This window comes from Canis lupus, chromosome 4 (assembly GCF_048164855.1).
Source record: "Canis lupus baileyi chromosome 4, mCanLup2.hap1, whole genome shotgun sequence".
In the NCBI taxonomy this organism is placed as follows: Eukaryota; Metazoa; Chordata; class Mammalia; order Carnivora; family Canidae; genus Canis; species Canis lupus.
In genome coordinates, this window is record NC_132841.1 from 35,434,511 (window position 1) to 35,453,487 (window position 18,977).

The window sequence follows — 18,977 nt, forward strand, 5'->3', positions numbered from 1 at the left end:
TTGTTCAGTTGAGAAATCTGACAAACATGTGTCAGTTGACCACTATATCATAGCTGGGGACATGAGTCTAGTGCATGTGAAACAAAAATGTAGGTCAACAGTGTTACTCCATTTGTGATGGAGCTTGTAGCAGAGCAGATTGCTCCATGCTTAACATGAATGTTCTTCTAAAAGTAGTAGTTATTTAGCTAGTAGAAGAGTCATTATAGCTGTCTCCGGATAATTCTGTGGTATTTAGGTTAATACTGAAAATTTGTGAAACCAGGAATTAAGATAGAGTTGTTTTTTGTTCATTCATTCCTTCAGCATACTTGACTTATAACCATCATTTTTAAGTTTTGATATCCACCTCAATACCTCAAAATTGTTCTTTTCAAAAGTACCAATTTGAAGGATCATCTAAGTAAGTGATTCTACTTTCAGAAACTGTTGGCATTTTATCCATTCGTTTAGTATTTCTTGTGGCATTAACGTCCATATTGGGCACTGGTTTTACTTGTTCTAAGGGTAACAAACTCACATTTAGGTGATATAATCAGAAGTGAACATCACATAGTCATCATTGAATACTGTTGATCAGAGTTGATGTTTTGGGGGAGAATTACAAGAAATCCCAAATTCACATTCTTTTGAAATAGGCATGGGGCTTTGTAGTGAGCTCTGATCACAGTTTAGGTCCTGATGAAGGTAGACTTCATACTGTACACTTCTTAGGAATAACTGGGTGCATAAAATAAGCTATTCAGAACTAAATGCCATTCCAATTCAAATTCTGAAGGTATTTAAGTCTAAAATTTAAAAAGTATAACAAATTATAATATTCTCGTGACATTATTAATTAAGCACAGGGTAATGCAAATGATCCCAACATTTGTAATTATACTTCATGCAAATCATAATTGTCTGTATGGAGGTTTGAAATCTACTCACACCCACACTTCACGATTTAAATATAGAAATGTATTAGAAATGTACAGGGGTATCTCACAGTACATAGGGCAAGAGCATGATGGGCTCACGTGCACTTGGAACTGGGAGCTGCAGTTTCTCCATCTGTCTGCTTTAGTCACTCAGCGCAGACTTTCTCTGCTTTTCAACCACATGGAAGCCAGCAGAAGATGCTTACCCTGTAGCCCTTGATCTTCCTTTTCCTTTTAAGAGACCAGTCCATTTCCAAATTCCCAGCAAAGAATATCTGATTGCCCAGATTGAGTAAGATCCAATCAACTGTGGCCCTGGGACAGGGTGGGAAGGTACAATAGGAATGCCTGGGCTTTTTGGGGGGTGGGGTGGGGGGACAGCTGAGGGTCATTTGTGGTCTGAGTGGACACACAAAGGTATTTACCACCAAAGATAGGAATGTTCACTAGCCTGGAGAGACGTATGTGATGTTACTGTTTAGTTTAAAAAGTAGATTATAAAATCTCATGTGTAATAGGATCCCATTTTAATAAAGTGGGACCATGAGTGTGTGTATACATTAAATAATTTGAAACTACATATACTAAAATGCTAGCAGTGGTTATTGTGTTTTTTTCTTTATGCCTTTAGTTTGAATTTTATGCATGTGTGAATCTGCATTTAGTTTTTATACGTTTAGCAAAAACTTCAGATTTAGTATATAGAGTGTAATATAATGAAGTACCTATTATAATACCCATTATACCCATTATATTAGAACATTGGCCAATCTTATTTCACCTATTACGACTCTTTTGTCTTACTGTATATTTTATTGTAAATACATTTTATTTATAACTAAGAAATAAAGCAAACTTTTCCTTTTGAAAAAAAGAAGGTAGGTACTGTTTGAAATAGTGAACAATTGAGCTAACAATTTGAGAAAAAATGGAATTAAATTTATACTTAATATTTGTGCCAAAATAAATTCCAGTTGCATTAGATATTCAAATATTTTTTTTTCAAAAAAGAAACAATGAGTAGTAGAAGAAAATATAAGCAAACTTATTTGTAATCTAAAGATTGGTAGGTTAAACATAACGCAGCAACAAGAACTATATATAAAAATCACCATATACCAAATTAAAAGGCAAGTGAAAAGCCAGAAAAAAAAAATGTTGCATTTTGTTAGAAAATAATTGAAAAGCAAAAGACAAATATCTGTAAGGATAAATGGGTAATAGATATGAACAGGATGTCCCCAAAGAAGAAATAAAAATGGCTAATGAATGTATGAAAAAAAAATGGACTTACTAGTAATTGAAGGCACACACATAAAATAATGACAGTACCTGATTTTTCTCCTGAGAAATTGATACAGAACATACAAGGGAATAGCTACTCTCATAAACTATTGGAAATGTAGATTGGCAAAACCTTTCCTAAAGATTACCGACAATGCATATGAAAACCGAATTTGGAATACCTTTGGCCTAATAACTACACTTTTAGGAATTTATTGTGGCAATGAATGAAGATGTAGCTAAAAATGCATTTATCACAGTATTTTTTCTAACAGTTAAAAAAAAATAACCAACATGCCCCCAAATAGGGAATTGTTATAATAATTTTTAAGATTTTTGGCATATCTGTACAGTATTTTAAATAATATAGAATAATACTTAATGACATTTAAAATATATTTGGCATATTAAGACAAATTAGAAACAACTGGATAAAAAAAAAAGAAACAACTGGATGTCCACTGAAAGTGTTAACTGTGTTTATTTGGGGGTGTTGAGATTATGGCTGTTATTTTATTTATTTAATCTGATTTCTAACTTAGAAGCATGTATTTTGTAATAAGACAAACTATTTTATTTATTTACTATTTTAAAGATTTTATTTATTCATTCGTGAGAGACACAGGGAGAGAGGCAGAGACACAGGCAGAGGGAGAAGCGGGCTCCCTGCGGGGACCTGATGCAGGACTCGATCCCGGGACTCCAGGATCCCGCCCTGAGCTGAAGGCAGACGCTAAACCGCTGAGCACCCCAGGGATCCCTGAAGCAAACTATTTTAAAAATAGTGATTGTTTTTAAGCAGTGACTTGGAATATATATGCTTTAGCTCTTTCTAATGATGCTCTATGCTCTATCTATACAGCTTTACTGACTTGTTTTAAGATTTTCCATTTTTTCAAGAAGAAACTAAGGGAAAAAACTAAGTAGGTGGTGGTGGGGAAGGGTGTGAATTAGATTTATGGCCTGAAGTAAGTGGAAACTAAAAAGACAGCTGTTATTATTAGAAGACTTAGTGCCAAGAAATACTTTTATTTTATTAGAATTTAAAGTTGAATGTATTAAAATAGAATAGGGACTATTTGGCAAGAAGCTCTGTGCCACTGCAGTTTTAATCATTATAATTATGGCTGAGGGAACTAAAAATACATGCTGCAATTGTCTCTCAATGCCTTTTTTTTATCCTGGAAAAATTAGTTAAATAAGAAAATGAAGGTGTTGAAAATCAGTGAGAGATATTGATTATGGCAGATGTGTGTCCATTTCTATGCCTTACTAGTTTTAAAAACCTTTGCCTGTAGATATCAAAACAGGAATTAGCTACTCTGAGAAGCAGTTGGTTATGATAAATTATGACTGTTTAAGAGACCAAGAAATCTTTAGAAAAACTTTAATTAAAATTATCTCCAGGGACACCTGGGGGGCTCAGCAGTTGAGTGTCTGCCTCCGGCTCAGGCCGTGACCCCAGGGTCCCAGGATCGAGTCCCACATTGGGTCCCCGCAGGGAGCCTGCTTCTCCCTCCACCTGTGTCTCTGCCTCTCTCTGTGTGTCTCTCACGAATAAAAAAAAAAAAAAAGAAAGAAAGAAAGAAAATTATCTCCAGCATCCTCATCCCAATGCCCTGAAACAGTGTAATTCACATTTTTCTTTTTATACCCAAATTCCTTAGTGTGATGAAAGTTGTATTTAACTGACTTAATTGGATCAATCTATTTAATCTGATTCTGAGCCTGGATTATTTCCTTTTTGGTGACTTTTTGTTTTTGTTTGTTTGTTTAAGATTATATTTGGGAATTTAAATATCTTTTTGTTCAGCACAATGATATCGTAGAAAGCCTAGAATTGCATACAACATTTTGGTCATCCTGTGAGTGCCTGTTTGATGATGATATAAGGGCAATTACGTTTAAAGCAAAATTTCAAAAAAACACACCCTCCTTTGTGAAGATCTCAGATTTGGCAACACACCTGGAAGATAAGCATTCAGGTAAGATCTTTATATTCCTCATTTTAATATAAGCAAGGCAAGCTACCATTTGTGGGAAAAAATGTGTAATTAAATATGAAAGTTGGGCAGCCCGGGTGGCTCTGTGGTTTAGCGCCACCTTCAGCCCAGGGCGTGACCCTGGAGTCCCAGGATCAAGTCCTGCATTGGGCTCCCTGCATGGAGCCTGCTTCTCCCTCTGCCTGTGTCTCTGCCTCTCTCTCCCTGTGTCTCTCATGAATAATTAAGTAAAATCTTGGAAGGAAGGAAGGAAGGAAGGAAGGAAGGGAGGGAGGGAGGGAGGGAGGGAGGGAGGGAGGGAGGGAGGGAGGGAGGAAGGAAGAGGGAGGGAGGGAGGGAGGGAGGGAGGGAGGGAGGGAGGGAAATATAGATCAGTGTAAAGAGCTCAGCCAGATATTTGCATCTTCTTAGCTTTCTCCCTATAATCCTTTGAGGTTAAGTTGTAATTATTAAGGACCATTTAAAAATATTTTTTGCATACATGTACAAGTAGCTTATCACTTAATAAACCAGAAATAGAAAAATGACCCTAACCAGAGTCAGTTGATTGAGATAAGCATTTTATCAAGTTACTAAACTGTTATCTGTACATGGTTTTTAAATTTTAGCATTGATACAGAATGCATGCAATTTGCTTGCTGCCTTAGTAAAATGTAATAACAGACTTCCTGAACTCACCTATTTATGTGTGTGTGCATGTATGTGTATAAAATTCATCCTCAGAAACATACTACAGCTATGCAGAAGATTGCCTTTGGTGATGGATTTTATATACATACACGTTTTCCATGAACTTAATACCATTAAAGTAATTAATTTTGAGTGTAGTAGTAAAAGGAATATGTTTTAGGTTCAATATGCCATACACTTTGGAATGAAGAGAATAAAATGGTGAAAATGACTAGATAAGTTGATACAGTTTTAGCAGGAAATACTTTTCATTAAATTGTATTGGCTTCCTCAGTACAGAGATGATGCTAAAAGTGTGCTAACTCCTAGTAAAATGTGTAACAGATTAAACTGCATTTGAAACTATATTTAAGGTTGTTAAATGCCAACAATCAATAAATGTCCATGATCATCAATTTTGGAAATTAACAGAATGTTTTCTGGTGGCTACTGTAGCAATTGTTTTTAGAGGGGGAGTGAGGGTAGAAAAATATGGGATGTGCCTGTAAATTTATAGTTATGTAAGTTTTTTAATGAAGAAAATCTTCGGTCAAAGTTTTTTCTCAGAATTTGTGTGAGATTATCATTTTTGGTGCTTTTATGAAGGTTAAGTTATTAAGAATAACTCAGGAACTTTGGATCTTGGTACTAAATTTTAATATTATTCTGTCATTTACATTAATAACTTTCCAGCTTCTTATAGTTTTAGATTTTATTAAATGTTAGATGTGGTTTGAGTGAAGCAAGATTATTTTTACAGTTCTAAGAAAAAGAATCTGACCCAAAATGAAATGAGTTGAAACTCCTAAGAGATCACGTGTTACGAGTCTCAAGTATATTTCTAGGACTTTTTGCTAGCGTGCTATGCCCCCTTTTGGTCCATCCCCAGAATGTAAAAGCTGTGTCCATTTGTGTCCATAAGCAGAGCAGAAGATAACTGAGTGCTTTTCAAATATGGTTCAGAGCGTCAAATTTAAAATTATTTTTAACAGAATTTTTAGGGTATAATTTTTATACAGTGAACCACCCTCACTTGAAGTGTCCACATTCATACTGGTGAGTTGTGACACGAAACCCATGAAACCGTCACCAGGCTGCCCCTTTGTAATGTCACCCTTTCCCGGGTACGTGCCCCCCCCCCCCCATCCCTCCAAGCAGCCCATCTGCTTTCTGTCCTTGGAAATTAGTTTGAATTTTCTATGATTTTATATACATGGAATCATACATTATGTACACTGTGTTGCTTGGCATTTTTAATTAAGTAAATTATTTTGTGACGTATCTGTGTTTTTGTGCACATAAGTTCATTCTTCTTTATTCTGTTGTACGAACGTACCATGATTTATCTATCTGTCCATCTGCTGATGGGCATCTGGGTCGTTTCCAGCTCTTAGCTCTTGTAAGTAGAGCTTCTATAAACATTCATGTTCAAGATGTTATATGGGCATAGTCTTTCTTTATTCCTGAGTAAATACCTAGTAGCTGAATAAGCTGAAGGTTATATGGTAGGTGCATGTTTAACTTTTTAAGAAACTGCCAAACTTTTCCAAAGTGGTTGTGGCATTTTGCATTTCCACCAAGCAGCGTGTGAGAATTCTGTTTTTCCCACATTCGTGTCAACACTTGGTATGGGCCTTCTTTATAATTTCTGTAATGATAAGTCATTGTGGTTTTAATTTGCATTTCCCTATTGGTTAATGATGTTGAACATTTTTTCATGGACTCAGTTGCCATCCATATGTCTTTGATGAAGTGTCAACTGAAATCTTTTGCCTACTTAAAAACAAAGGGTTGATTATTTTCTTATTATTGAATTTTGAGAGTTCTTTATATTCTGGGTAAAAATTATTTGTTATATATAGCCTTTGCAGATATGTTTTCCCAGTCTGTTACTAGTACGTTCATTCTTTTAACCAGGCCTTTTGAAGACCTTAAGTTCTGAATTCTGATGAACTCCCAATTTATCCATTTGTTCTTGTATGACTTATGCTCTTGATTTCCTAGTTAGAAAATATTTGCCTTACTGAGTGTCACAAGCATTTATATCCATATTGTTTTAGAAGTTCTAGAGTTTTAGGGTTCACATTTGGGTCCAGGATCTGTTTTGAGTTTAATTTTTGTATATTATGTGATGCATGGCTGGAAGCTCTATTCCTTTTTGCATACGAATACCCAGCTGTTTAAGCCCCATTTGTTGAAGAGATTGCCATTTTTCCAGTGAATTGTTTTTACCCCTTTGTTAAAATCAGTTGTCCACTTGTATGTGGTCTGTTTTTGGGCTTTCTCTTCTATTTTACTGATCTATTTGTCTATCTTTACACCAGTACCACATTATTTTGATCACTGTAGCTGTATAATATGCCTTAGAATCAGATCTCGTTTACCTTCCTTTTGTTCTTTTTCAAAGTAGTTTTGGCTATTCTGTGAATTTTACAGTTTCTCAATTTCCAGAAAAAAAGCCTGCAGGGATTGTTTTCAAGCTATGCATCAACTTGAGGGAGAATTGACATCTTAGTATTGAGTTTGCCAACCTATGAACAAAATATGTCTCTTATTTCTCTTAGCTGTGTTTTATAGTTTTCAGAAAACAGGGTTTTCATATCTTTTCTCAGACTTATTCCTGTTTTCTATTTTTCTGCTATTATAATAGGTGCTTTTTATTTTAAAAATATTTTTTTTTAAGATTTTATTTATTTATTCATGAGAGAGGCCGAGACACTGGCAGAGGGAGAAGCAAGCTTCATGCAGGGAGCCCAATGTGGGACTCAATCCCAGGATCATGCCCTGAGCCAAAGGCAGACGCTCAACCGCTGAGCCACCCAGGCGTCCCAATAGGTGCTTTTTAAAATTTCAGTTTTAATTGTTTGTTGCTATTATGTAAAAATATCTTTTTTTTTTTGTATATTGATCTCGTCTTTTGTAACCTTGCTAAACTCACTAAGCTCAATAGTAACTGTTTGGTAGATTTGAATTTTCTATATAGATGATCGTGTTATCTGTGAATAAAGAGTTTTATTTCTTCCTTTCCAGTCTGGATGCCCTTTATTTATTTTTCTCACCCCTTTGCATGTGATAACTTCTCTAATATAATATTGAAAAAAAGTTGTAAAAGCAAACGTTTTTACCTTGTTTCTGGTATTAGGGAGAAAACATTTGTTCTTCATTATTAAGTATGACGTTGACTTAGAGTTTTCCTGGATGCTCTGTCTGAAGCTGATGAAATTGCCTTTTATTCCTAGTTTGCTGAAAAACTTTTAAAATCAAGAATGAATGTTAGAATTTATCAGACACTCTTTCTCCATCAATTAAAGTGATCTTACAGTTTTTCTTTTGCAATCTTTTAATATAATTTATTGATTTTAGAATGTTAAAACAACTTTGCATTTATGAGGTAAATCCTACTTGGTCATGATGTGTCCTTTTTATATATTGCTGCATTTAATTTGCTAACATTTGTTAAGAATTTTTATGTCTGTGTTCATGAACGATAGATTTTTTTTTTTTCTTCTTGTAATAGCTTTTTCTGCTTTTGGTATTAGAATAATGCTCATGGAATGAGTTGGGATGTAGATCCTCCTCTTCAGTTTTCTGGAACAGTTTGTTTAGAATTAGAATGTTTTCTTCCTTACATGCTTGGTAGAAGTGAAGCTTCCTCAGTGAAGCCCTGTGGGCCTGAAGTTTTCTTTATTGGAAGATTTTAACTCTAATCGGGCAGTGGAGGAGCTACATTTCATTTGCTGTCATGGAGAAGTCAGCTGTCTTATCTACTGCGTACACAGAGCAGTTACCTTCTGGAATTAACGTAGAATTAGATTTTAAAATAAAAATCACCATCATGAACTCTAATAAAATAGGTGCTCACAGCTCTGAAGGTTTGGTTTGGGGGATGAGGCAGGGGTTGGGAATGTCCTTGCAAGCCCTCGAGGTGGGCTCCCCATTGGTAAGCCATGCAAAAGCTTTGTGCTGTTACAATCAGTTCCTGATAGGCTGTGTCAAAGGGGGCTGTTTAGCCACTTTTCATTTTCTTTATGTTCAGCTCTGAGGGCTGAAGTTGTAGTTTCTGCCATTGTTGATGTGTTTTTGAGACAGAAATGGAGAGAACATAGGGAAGTACAAGCAACTTTTTTCCTAATCTGCTTCACAATTAAAGGAGCGGGATAGGGAGCTCAACATGAGAGAATTTCCCAGGAGGGTCTGCTCTCTTCACAAAGCTTAAGAGAAGCTGGATGGGGTGAGGCAGTGGCTGGCCCCTTGTCAAGAAATGAGGGTGCCTACTCAGCAACTGGCCCTATCATCAGCAGAATGTCAGGGCCCAGCAGGCTGGAAGCCCCTTGAAAGCAGAGTCCACATTAATCACGAACTTTTCATTCTTTTATAGAGATGTGTACATTTAGAAAATGTGTGGAGTGATGTTAACATCCTTCTAAAATTATGGAATTCTTTCATTAATTTCTTAGTGATACAACATGTCTGTGGAAAAGTGTGATGTACAGTGTGCTATAGTTTATTAGGTACGCTGACCACTACACACTCTTGTCATTCATGTAGGGATGGAGGGCATGCTTGGAGAAGGTGGCGAAACAGTCTCTGGGCGCCGAGAGACTAAAGCAAACAGAAGGACTTAGGAATAGGACAGTCACCATTAGCAGGACTCTTGAAGAGATAATCCCAAAAAGAGAACAGGTAGCCAGAAGGATGAGCTCCTGACCTGTAGTGTCCTGCCAACTAAAAGGATGAAGAAAGGATCCCTGGGTGGTGCAGCGGTTTGGCGCCTGCCTTTGGCCCAGGGCGCGATCCTGGAGACCCGGGATCGAATCCCACATCGGGCTCCCTGCATGGAGCCTGCTTCTCCCTCTGCCTGTGTCTCTGCCTCTCTCTCTCTATCTGTGACTATCATAAATAAATAAAAATTAAAAAAAAAATAAAATAAATAAAAGGATGAAGAAGCAAATCCAAAGACTTAACAAAGGCTTTCAACTGAATCTGGAGAGGAAGGGAGAAGATAAACTCAGATGAACTCACACCTCACTAGTATACAATAAGACAAAGGTAAATTAGAAAATGGCAGATAGCAGATACCCGGTATTTGTTTAACAGGTGAATTTATGAGCCAGTGAGTGAACATGCTCGAGGTCCTGGTGAGTCACACATTTGGTAAATGAGGACTCTCCATGCTCACATGCTCTATACCAACGCCCAGAGTATGGATGGTGACGGGCAGGAAACTGAAAGGAAAGATTAAAAAGAGGATAAGCTAGTGGTATATTATTTTTGGATAAAGTACAGACTGGAAGAATAACTGACCTGCTGTTTGGCTTTCAGCAATGATCAATTAAAAAAGAAGAGAGGATGGGAAGAGACAGGATCGCAGCTAGTTTTAAGTGTTTTGAAGGGATTTCTACTGAAAGAGGGATCGACCTTATTTTGCATGACTCCGCAGGACAGGGGGGGAAGAAAACAGCCACCCGTGCAGCCAAACTAGCCAAATAAATCTTCACTCTTAGTTACAGGCAGCTCACCTCTCACTTTCTAGAGTAAACCCTGAAGCCACAAGTGAGTGAGATTGTCCGGGGAAAGAATGAAGGAGGGAAGACCATGAACGAGTCCTTGGGCACATCCTCTAAGTGGCCTCATTCAACCGTATCATTAACCATGTCCATAAATGAAAGTTATAATTTACAAATACTTCTTTCTGTCTCTTGTAGGAGTGATTCTAATCAAAGCCCAGATTTTAGAGCTAGTGATTCCTATCACAGCAGGTCAGAAGATAGCTCTAAATGCCCGCAGCTCCCTGAGGAACATCCTCTCTTCCCTTCCGGACATGGTATATACTGGCTGTGCAAAATGTGGGTTGGAACTGGAAACAGACAAGAACAAGATCTACAAACAGTGTTACAGCTGCTTGCCGTTTACTATGAAGAAGCTATACTACAGGTGAGGCAGCCGGGCGAGCCAGTGGGATGGACAGTATTTTATTATATGACTGGACATGACCAAAAAATTGCATATATCAATTCTTACTTTCTAATCAGGACTAACTAGACCTAGTCCAAGAGAATAACTTTTTCCCCCTGAGTGATAAATGGCTATTTCCAAAAGCAAAAATTATCTAGTAATTGTAACAGGGATCTTTAAAAGCAGTATTTAGAAGAGTTGATTGTCTTTTAGCAGCTCTATTGAAGAAAATTTTTACTTGGTTTATATATTTTTTAAAGATTTTATTTGTTTATTCATGAGAGACACAGAGAGAGGCAGAGACACAGGCAGAGGGAGAAGCAGGCCCCATGCAGGGAGCACGATCCTGGGACCCCGGGGTCATGCCCTGAGCTGAAGGCGGACGCTCCACCGCTGAGCCACCCGCCCCTACTTGGTTTATATTTTTAACCAAGATCTAAATGGCTCATAAGAAACTGAATCCCATACTTTACCATTTAATTGGAATATAAAGGTTAAAAGTGTTCTCTGATCTAATGTCTTAGTGTGGAAGCTAATAAAATGTTTACTAACTTTTCTGTGCCTCAGGTTTTCCAACTTCACTTTAGAGATTGAGGATTGCAAGTGTTCTTTAGTAAAATGGCAGACCAGCTAGGTGAAAAATACATTTTTCAAATAATCCAAGTCTTGGATAAACTTTTTCTTTTTACCTTGTAAAAAATATGCCCTTATATGCCTTTGGATGCCTTTATAAAATAGCCATCAGTGTTTTCTTTTTTTTTTTTCTTTTTTAAAGATTTTATTTATTTATTCATGAGAGACACAGAGAGAGAGAGGCAGAGACACAGGTGGAGGGAGAAGCAGGCTCCCTGTGGGGAGGCCAATGCGGGACTTGATCCCGGGACCCCAGGATGATGCCCTGAGCCGAAGGCAGATGCTCAACCACTGAGCCACCCAGGTGTCCTTAGCCATCAGTATTTTGTGCTGTTTTTTTTTTTTTTTAAAGATTTTATTTATTTATTCATGAGAAACAGAGAGAGAGAGAGGCAGAGACACAGGCAGAGGGAGAAGCAGGCCCCATGCAGGAAGCCCAATGTGGGACTCGATCCCAAGATCCCAGGATCACGCCTTGGGCCGAAGGCAGGTGCTAAACCGCTGAGCCACCCAGGGATCCCCTTTGTGCTCTTCTCTATTTCTAAATACTACAGTGCCTAAAAACTAAATGCAAATGTATTCAGCATGTTATCATGGTATACATTAAGCACGTTTCCAGAAGCTGAATCCATAAGCCTTATTTTCCTTTCCGTACGTGTGTTATAAATAAGCAAATGAATTTTGCTCTTACTCTGAACGTTGCTTTTATGGAAAAGAAAATTAAGATGCATATGCTATATAAGAAGTGTAATGAATTAAAATTGATTTCTGATCAATAGTCAAGGTTCCTTACAGAGTGTATATGTTATTTTGTGTCATTCTTAATGTTCTAATGAATGTAATTATTTATTGGACAAAAATGTTACCCAGTAAATATCCCTCATGGAGAAGACAGACTTTGAATCTTCAGTCGAAAGAATAACTGTTCCCGAGAAGGAACAGGACTTCACAGACCAGTATCCCCTGATTAGGGTGTGACCTAGGATGAGGTATTGCGGGTGGAGTCCTCCGCTGTAGTGCCATGGAGGTGCTCCTGGTCCAGAAGCCCATGGGCCTAGCCTGGGCTGCTGGGTCTTGCTTGAACCCTGCGAGCAGTAGTCTCTAGTCTTCAGTCCATCTCTGCGCAGCCGCCAGGGCGACCACTGCCTGACCTACACACCTTCCAGCACTTTCCAGCACACTCTCCCCTGCAGCCTCATCTTCGGCCGTGCTTTCCCTTGCTCGCGTGTTCCAGCCCCCGGCCCTTCTTCCAGTTCCTCAGACACGCCGAGGTTCTTCTCCTTGCTCTTCCCTGCGTGTCCCTGCCTCCACCTGATTCCACAGGGTTCCTCCATGTCTTAGTGGCACTTCATCGAGGAGCCTTCTGAATCCCACCCGTATTTTCCATTAGGGCACCGTGCGTGTACTCCTGCAGCTTGTGCTTGTCCCGTATGCTGTCTTCTCTCAAAAACATCTTTCCTGGGACAGGATTCACGCAGCATCGAATGAACCCATCTAAATGGGACGATCGGTGGCTTGAGTATATTCACAGGGCTGTGCCTCGGTCACCACGGCCCCTTTTAAGAGACATTTTCATCACCCGGGATCCCCGTTCCCATTACTTCTCCCCTCCCCACAGCCCAGCATCTGGACAGTTCCCACATTTGGCTGCTATCCTATGATAACCGTTGTGAACATCTGGGTACAGATGTTCAGTGGGCGTATGTTTTAGAACTGCTGTGTCGTCTGGTAACTCTATGTTTAATTTTTTGAGGAACTGCCAAACTGGTTTCCAAAACTGTTGCACAATTTTGCATTCTTACCAGGAATGTGTGAAGTTTCTGCACATCCTTGCCAACGTATTTTATTATCTGTTTTCCTTTCTGTTGCTTGTGCTTTTAAAAGGTACCATATCTAAGAAAGGTATCATCCCTAAGCTGAGATCATGGAGATTTACTCCTACATTTTCCTATAAAGATTTTATAATTTTAACTCTTTACAGATAGGGCCACGACGTATTTTTGAGTTAATGTGAGGAAAGGGTCCAACTTCATTCTTTAACATGTGAATATCCAGTTGTCCCAGCAGGGTTTGTTGAAAAGACGAGTGTATCCCTGTGAAGTCACCTTGGCACCACTGTTAAACCAAACTTGTGTGCTCCTCGAGTGAAGGACCCAGATCCGTCTTGTTTGCCAGTTGTGTTCCCAGCGCTTGGCACATAGTACATATTGAGCGTGTGTTTGCTGAGGTGAAGAACGGAGGCGGACAGAGCACGGGGAAAGAGTAGAGTCAAAAAAGAGGAAAGACCTAGAATCATCATGTGGGCAAAAGGAGAAGTAGATTTTTGAGGGAGAACCAGTAGTGTTGTTTGAGCTGTTACAATAAGTTCCTCTATCGTCACCAGTCTGTTTCCAAACTCTGTTCTTGGGGCCCCTGTGTGGTTCAGTCAGCTGAAGGTCTGAATTGATTCCCACTCAGGTCGTGATCTCAGGGTCATGGGATCAAGCCGTGTGTTGGGTTCCCTGCTCAGCGAGGAGTCTGCCTGTCCCTTTCCCTCTGCTCCTCCCTCTGCTTAGACTCCCTCTCTCTCTCAAATTAAAAAAAAAAAAAAGTGTTCTTAATTTTATTTTAACAATTTTTAAAAGAGGTAATATAACCATGGTAAAAATAGAAACTGTAAAGGAAGATATAAAGCAAAAGGTAGGGACACCCGGGTGGCTCAGCGGTTGAGCACCTGCCTTCGGCCCAGTGTGTGAGCTCAGGTCCCGGGATCGAGTCCCGTGTCGGGCTCCCTGCATGGAACCTGCTTCTCCCTCTGCCCGTGTCTCTGCCTCTTTCTGTGTGTCTCTCATGAATAAATAAATAAATAAAATCTTTTTTTAAAAAAAATAAGCAAAAAGTTCCTCCCCATGTACCCCATCCACCATCCATGCTGCTTCCATGGTCGTAGGAGGTTCTTGTATGTTCTTCTAATAATTTATTATGCTCATACCAACACACATATATCCTTTCCTTTAAAAATACATAAATAGAATAATATTGTCCATTTTGTTTTATTCATATTGTTCCTTAGAGTGCATAATGACATCCCTTCCCTAATAGCACTTATAAACCTTCATCATTCTTTTTAACAACCACTTAGTATTCCACTGTAGGACATATTGAATATTATTTATCAATAGGGAACTATTTATCAATAGTTGTATTGATAAATACAATACTTGTAAAGCAGTCTGGTTTTAATAGGCAAGAATACAGTGGGGAAAAATAACTTGAAGTTGTGATTGCGAAATATTGCGATTATTATCTTTATTTTTATTTGTAAAATTAATTCACACAACAGTGTAAACATAGGCTTTCTTATATTAGTATTTGAAATTTTAAAATGAACATAGAATAAGCCTAATTTATTAATTTATCGTTTGAAACTCTTAAAAAGAAGAGCCCTTCTTTTTTTCCCTAAGATGTTTCAGAACATCCTAGAGTTGTTTTAGGAATTAAAATGAACCCTGCATAAAAGCCCAGTGCTCGGGCAGCCTGGGGGCTCAGCAGTTTAGCGCCGCTGTCAGGGCGTGACCCTGGGGTCCTGGGATTGCGTCCTGCGTTGGGCTCCCCACAGGGATCCTGCTTCTCCCTCTGCCTGGGTCTCTGTGTCTCTCATGAATAAATAAATACAATCTTTAAAACAACAACAACAACCCAGTGCTCTTTGGAATTTCACTGTATTCAAGCATTTCCTTAGTTGGAAGGCGTTCCTGAGGCCGCGTGTCCCTGTCCCATAGGCCAGCTGTAATGACCGTGGCTGACGGAGGGTGTAACGTGGGCATCCGGGTGGGATCTCAGCTGATGGAGAAGATGCTTCTCAACATTCCTCCCGACTGGCTCCGCAGAGTTATAGGTGAGATAGCCACGGCTGCGGGGCGGGTGGCGGTGCTGGAACCACTCATGCGTGGGGGTGGATGGCACCGTGGATCAGAACGGACCTCAGGGGCTTTTCTGTCCGCGTAAAGGCAGAGGTGTGATTAGCTGGAGGGGGACGAGGAGCATGTTTGCTGCAGGGGAAGACTTGGTCCGCACGGCCAGGGAGCCCTGTGTGTGGTGGGCCCAGTCGCCTGCTTGCCGCCGGGGTTACGGGGCCCGTGGGCCTGCCCCGGCCGCGCTAGTGTGTCCCGGCTCCAGGCTTGGCCAAGGTCGCAGGCTCAGGACCAGGGCCCAGTGTGGCGCGGCCTGTGCGTGGGCTGCCCGCCCTCTGAGCCCCCGCGCCCGCTCCCCTCGCCCAGGCCCCCCGAGGCCCACAAGCGCCAGCTCCCACCACTGGTTATTTCATTTATTTGAAGGGAGAGCGAGCGGGAGTGGGAGCAGCAGGTGGGGCAGAAGCGGGCTCCCTGGGGGCAGGGACCCCATCCCAGGCCCCGGAGATCGTGACCCAAGCCCAACCATCCGAGCCCCGGGGCCCAGTCCCCGCTGAGGAGCCCTGGCGCACCAGGCCCGCTGGGCCGACCACACGGGCGCTGTCGGGCCTCAGAGCAGCTCAGCGCTGGGGTCGGAGCGGGCGAGGGTGGGGCAGGGCCAGGCGCCCAGGGGGCAGCGGAGCCTTGGCCATGCGCTTCACGTGTCCGTGTCCCTGTGTCCCCCAGCGCCTTGGGCCGAGGTCACCTATGGCGCGGTGGCCGCAGACCTGTTGCACTCACTGCTGGCGGCCGGCGCGGCGCCGTGGCTCCTGCAGGTGCACAGCCTGTTCGTGCTGGACGACAACAGCTGCCCGCTGCAGCAGGAGTGCTCCCTGCTGGATTTCCACCCCGACGCCCGCGCCGAGGACGTGGCAGGTCCTTCGAGGACCACGCTGGAGTCGTGTGCCTTGTGGAATAAATGAAGGACGGGGCTTTCCCTTGGGGTTTTAAATATATATGTGTATTTTGTATGGAGAAATGTGATATATCTATACATTAAAACTTTTTTTCTAAGAACATTCATTGAGGTTTTTGGCTTCTTTTTTTGGTGTTTCCCTCTCCTGCTTCTAGAGGAAGGATGTAAGTGATAAGGACTCTGCGTAGCCGTTCCCTGGGGAGGAAGGGTTCCTGTGCTGGTCCCTGCTCTGTGCCAGCGGGCGCCGCACCAGCCCCAGGGCACAGGCTGGAGGACGGGGCAGCTGCTGCTCTGCCGCGCTCACCCTCCGTCCTGCTCTAATTAGCTGGGGATGCCCAACAGTTTCCCCAATTGTGACCCAGATGGCAACGAGTTGGTTTGTGTAAGCCTGCGTTTTGACACAAGCATTTCTTTCTCTAAAGAAGCATGCGAAATGAGGGAAACGACATCCTGCTTCAACTCATTTTGCAAAAGGAGGAAGAGAGTCGTGGTGTTAGTTCATTTTCAGAAGCTTAGCGCCTTCTGAGTTTACGTATTACTAAAGAGCATTCAGTGATTTGTTCTCTCGCCGAGACTGTAGAAGCAGCTCATCTAAACTGGCAGTCGCGGCTGAGGACGGTGCAGTGGCCCTCGCCCAGACGCGTGCAGTATGCTGCGGGCTCATTGATTGAAAACATTGCTTGAAAATAACTAAATTCATGAAGAAACGAACAAGTTTGTTTTACCATAATGTGCTTTACAAAATTCTTGTGGTTCATTGCAATTGTTTTCTCTCATTCAGGGTTGCTTTTTCTTTCTTTCTTTCTTTCTTTCTTTCTTTCTTTCTTTCTTTCTTTCTTTCTTTCTTTCTTTCTTTCTTCTTTCTTTCTTTCTTTCTTTCTTTTTCTTTCTTTTCTTTCTTTCTTTCTTTCTTTCTTTCTTTTTCTTTCTTTTCTTTCTTTCTTTCTTTCTTTTTCTTTCTTTTCTTTCTTTCTTTCTTTCTTCTTCTTCTTCTTCTTCTTCTTCTTCTTCTTCTTCTTCTTCTTTTTGTAACTTGGCTTTTCTAAAAATGAAACTCAGGGGTTTTGTATTCTCCTCAAAGTAACGTGCAAAAATGTGTGCAAGAGAGTGCGTACACACAGACGGACGTCTTCCTGTAGAGGAGGTGAGTAGTTCTCAGCAAATCCTCCCAGGTCCTTGACCAACAGAGGGGGCAGAGGGGGGGCGGAGGGACAAGCGCTCTGCTTGGTGAGTGAATTCTTGGGGGAGGGGATGAATCAGATGATTGCAGTTTTTTTTTTTTAAGATTTTATTTATTTATTCATGAGAGACAGAGAGAGGCAGAGATACAGGCAGAGGGAGAAGCAGGCCCCACGCAGGGAGCCCGACGTGGGACTTGATCCTGGGTCTCCAGGATCACGCCCTGGGCTGAAGGCGGCGCTAAACCGCTGAGCCACTGGGGCTGCCCTGATTGCGGGGTTTTATCTAGCCCCCAGGATGAAAGTAGAAGAGTTGTCCCCGTGCTGTCCCTACAGACACTAACATTCAAACAAGAGTTGGCTCTCCCAGGAAATCCCCGCGATGGGTGGGGAGCCTCCAGCCCAGAGCCACCGTCTTCCAAGCCAGGCTCTCTCTGGGCTAAAGGACGGTGGAGGCAAGTCTGGAATTCTGATGTGGAGGCTGCGCAGTGAGTGTCGGCCCATGGGGAGTGCCGTTCCCTTAAACTCGCCCTTCCCCGTGGTCCCCGAGGTGCGGCTTGACCTCTCATCCCCAGAACAGCCCTGGAGGAGATGCCTCGGCACCGTCTTCGCTTGGGGAGACGTCTCCAAGGCACTTGGGGAGCCTAGAACAGCAGGTCACACCAACGGCCCCTCACAGCTCTTGGTACCTCGTTCACAAGTTAACCCATCTTTCCAGGAACCCTAATTTGAGCTGAAAATAACTTCCTTCTGTCCCGAGGCAATTATCATGTATTTAATTAAACAAATCGCCATCACTCCCAGGCGTATTCCTTACCCGAGGAGACGCGCAGGTAAGTACATCTAACCTACTCCACGGATTTTTATGAAACTCAGTCAGCTAGCCCAAGAATGTCAGCCGCCCCGGCAGCCCTGTGTCTGGCAGTGCTATGGTAGGCGTTTTAGGGAAATCTCATTTTTCTTTTTTTTTTTTTTAAGATTTTATTTATTCATAGAGACACAGAGAGAGAGAGGGAGAAGCAGGCTCCATGCAGGGAGCCTGATGTGGAACTCGATCCCGGGACCCCGGGGTCATGCCCTGAGCCAAAGACAGGTGCTAAACTGCTGAGCCACCCAGGGGTCCCCCGAAATCTCATTTTCACCTCCTGACAGGTCAGCTGAGAGGGAAGCTCTCCCGCCTTAGAGAACCATGGATGCTTGACATTAACACGTGCAGTTTCTCCACGGCTGTTAGAGGCGCTCGGCTTTCCCTATTGAGAGCTGTGCGGACTTTCCTCTTATATCTTGGGGGCTTTTTTGGGGAAGGAGTGTTCTGATTTTCAAGAAGGGTGACAAAATTGCACACGTGATCCACCCTGCGGACTTCTGCTGAACTCACACTAGCTTGAGCCAAAAAGGGGGAAATGGTGGCTCTTGTAACAGGTAGCAGTAGCTTAAAGCACAGTTCCATCCATTGGCTTAAAGTTTGGTTACCCCACCCCATTAATTCT

At 41.6% G+C, this 18,977-nt stretch overlaps 1 protein-coding gene across 18 annotated transcripts in view; it reads left to right on the plus strand.

Annotated features, from left to right (window-relative positions):
• The window catches only part of SHLD2 (shieldin complex subunit 2), a 77,388-nt gene extending 60,976 nt beyond the window's left edge, over positions 1 to 16,412 (plus strand). For 12 of the 18 annotated variants that reach the window (XM_072823875.1, XM_072823871.1, XM_072823874.1 and 9 more), the window contains 4 exons: positions 3,983 to 4,189; positions 10,582 to 10,810; positions 15,226 to 15,341; positions 16,081 to 16,412. In XM_072823875.1, the coding sequence (XP_072679976.1) occupies positions 3,983 to 4,189; positions 10,582 to 10,810; positions 15,226 to 15,341; positions 16,081 to 16,316 (788 nt within the window). In that variant the 3' untranslated portion in view covers positions 16,317 to 16,412. Of the gene's footprint in view, positions 1 to 3,982; positions 4,190 to 8,234; positions 9,926 to 10,581; positions 10,811 to 15,225; positions 15,342 to 16,080 lie in introns of those variants that run through there. The other 6 variants (XM_072823881.1, XM_072823885.1, XM_072823886.1 and 3 more) reach the window with 6 other exon arrangements.
• The last annotated feature ends 2,565 nt before the right edge of the window (positions 16,413 to 18,977 follow it).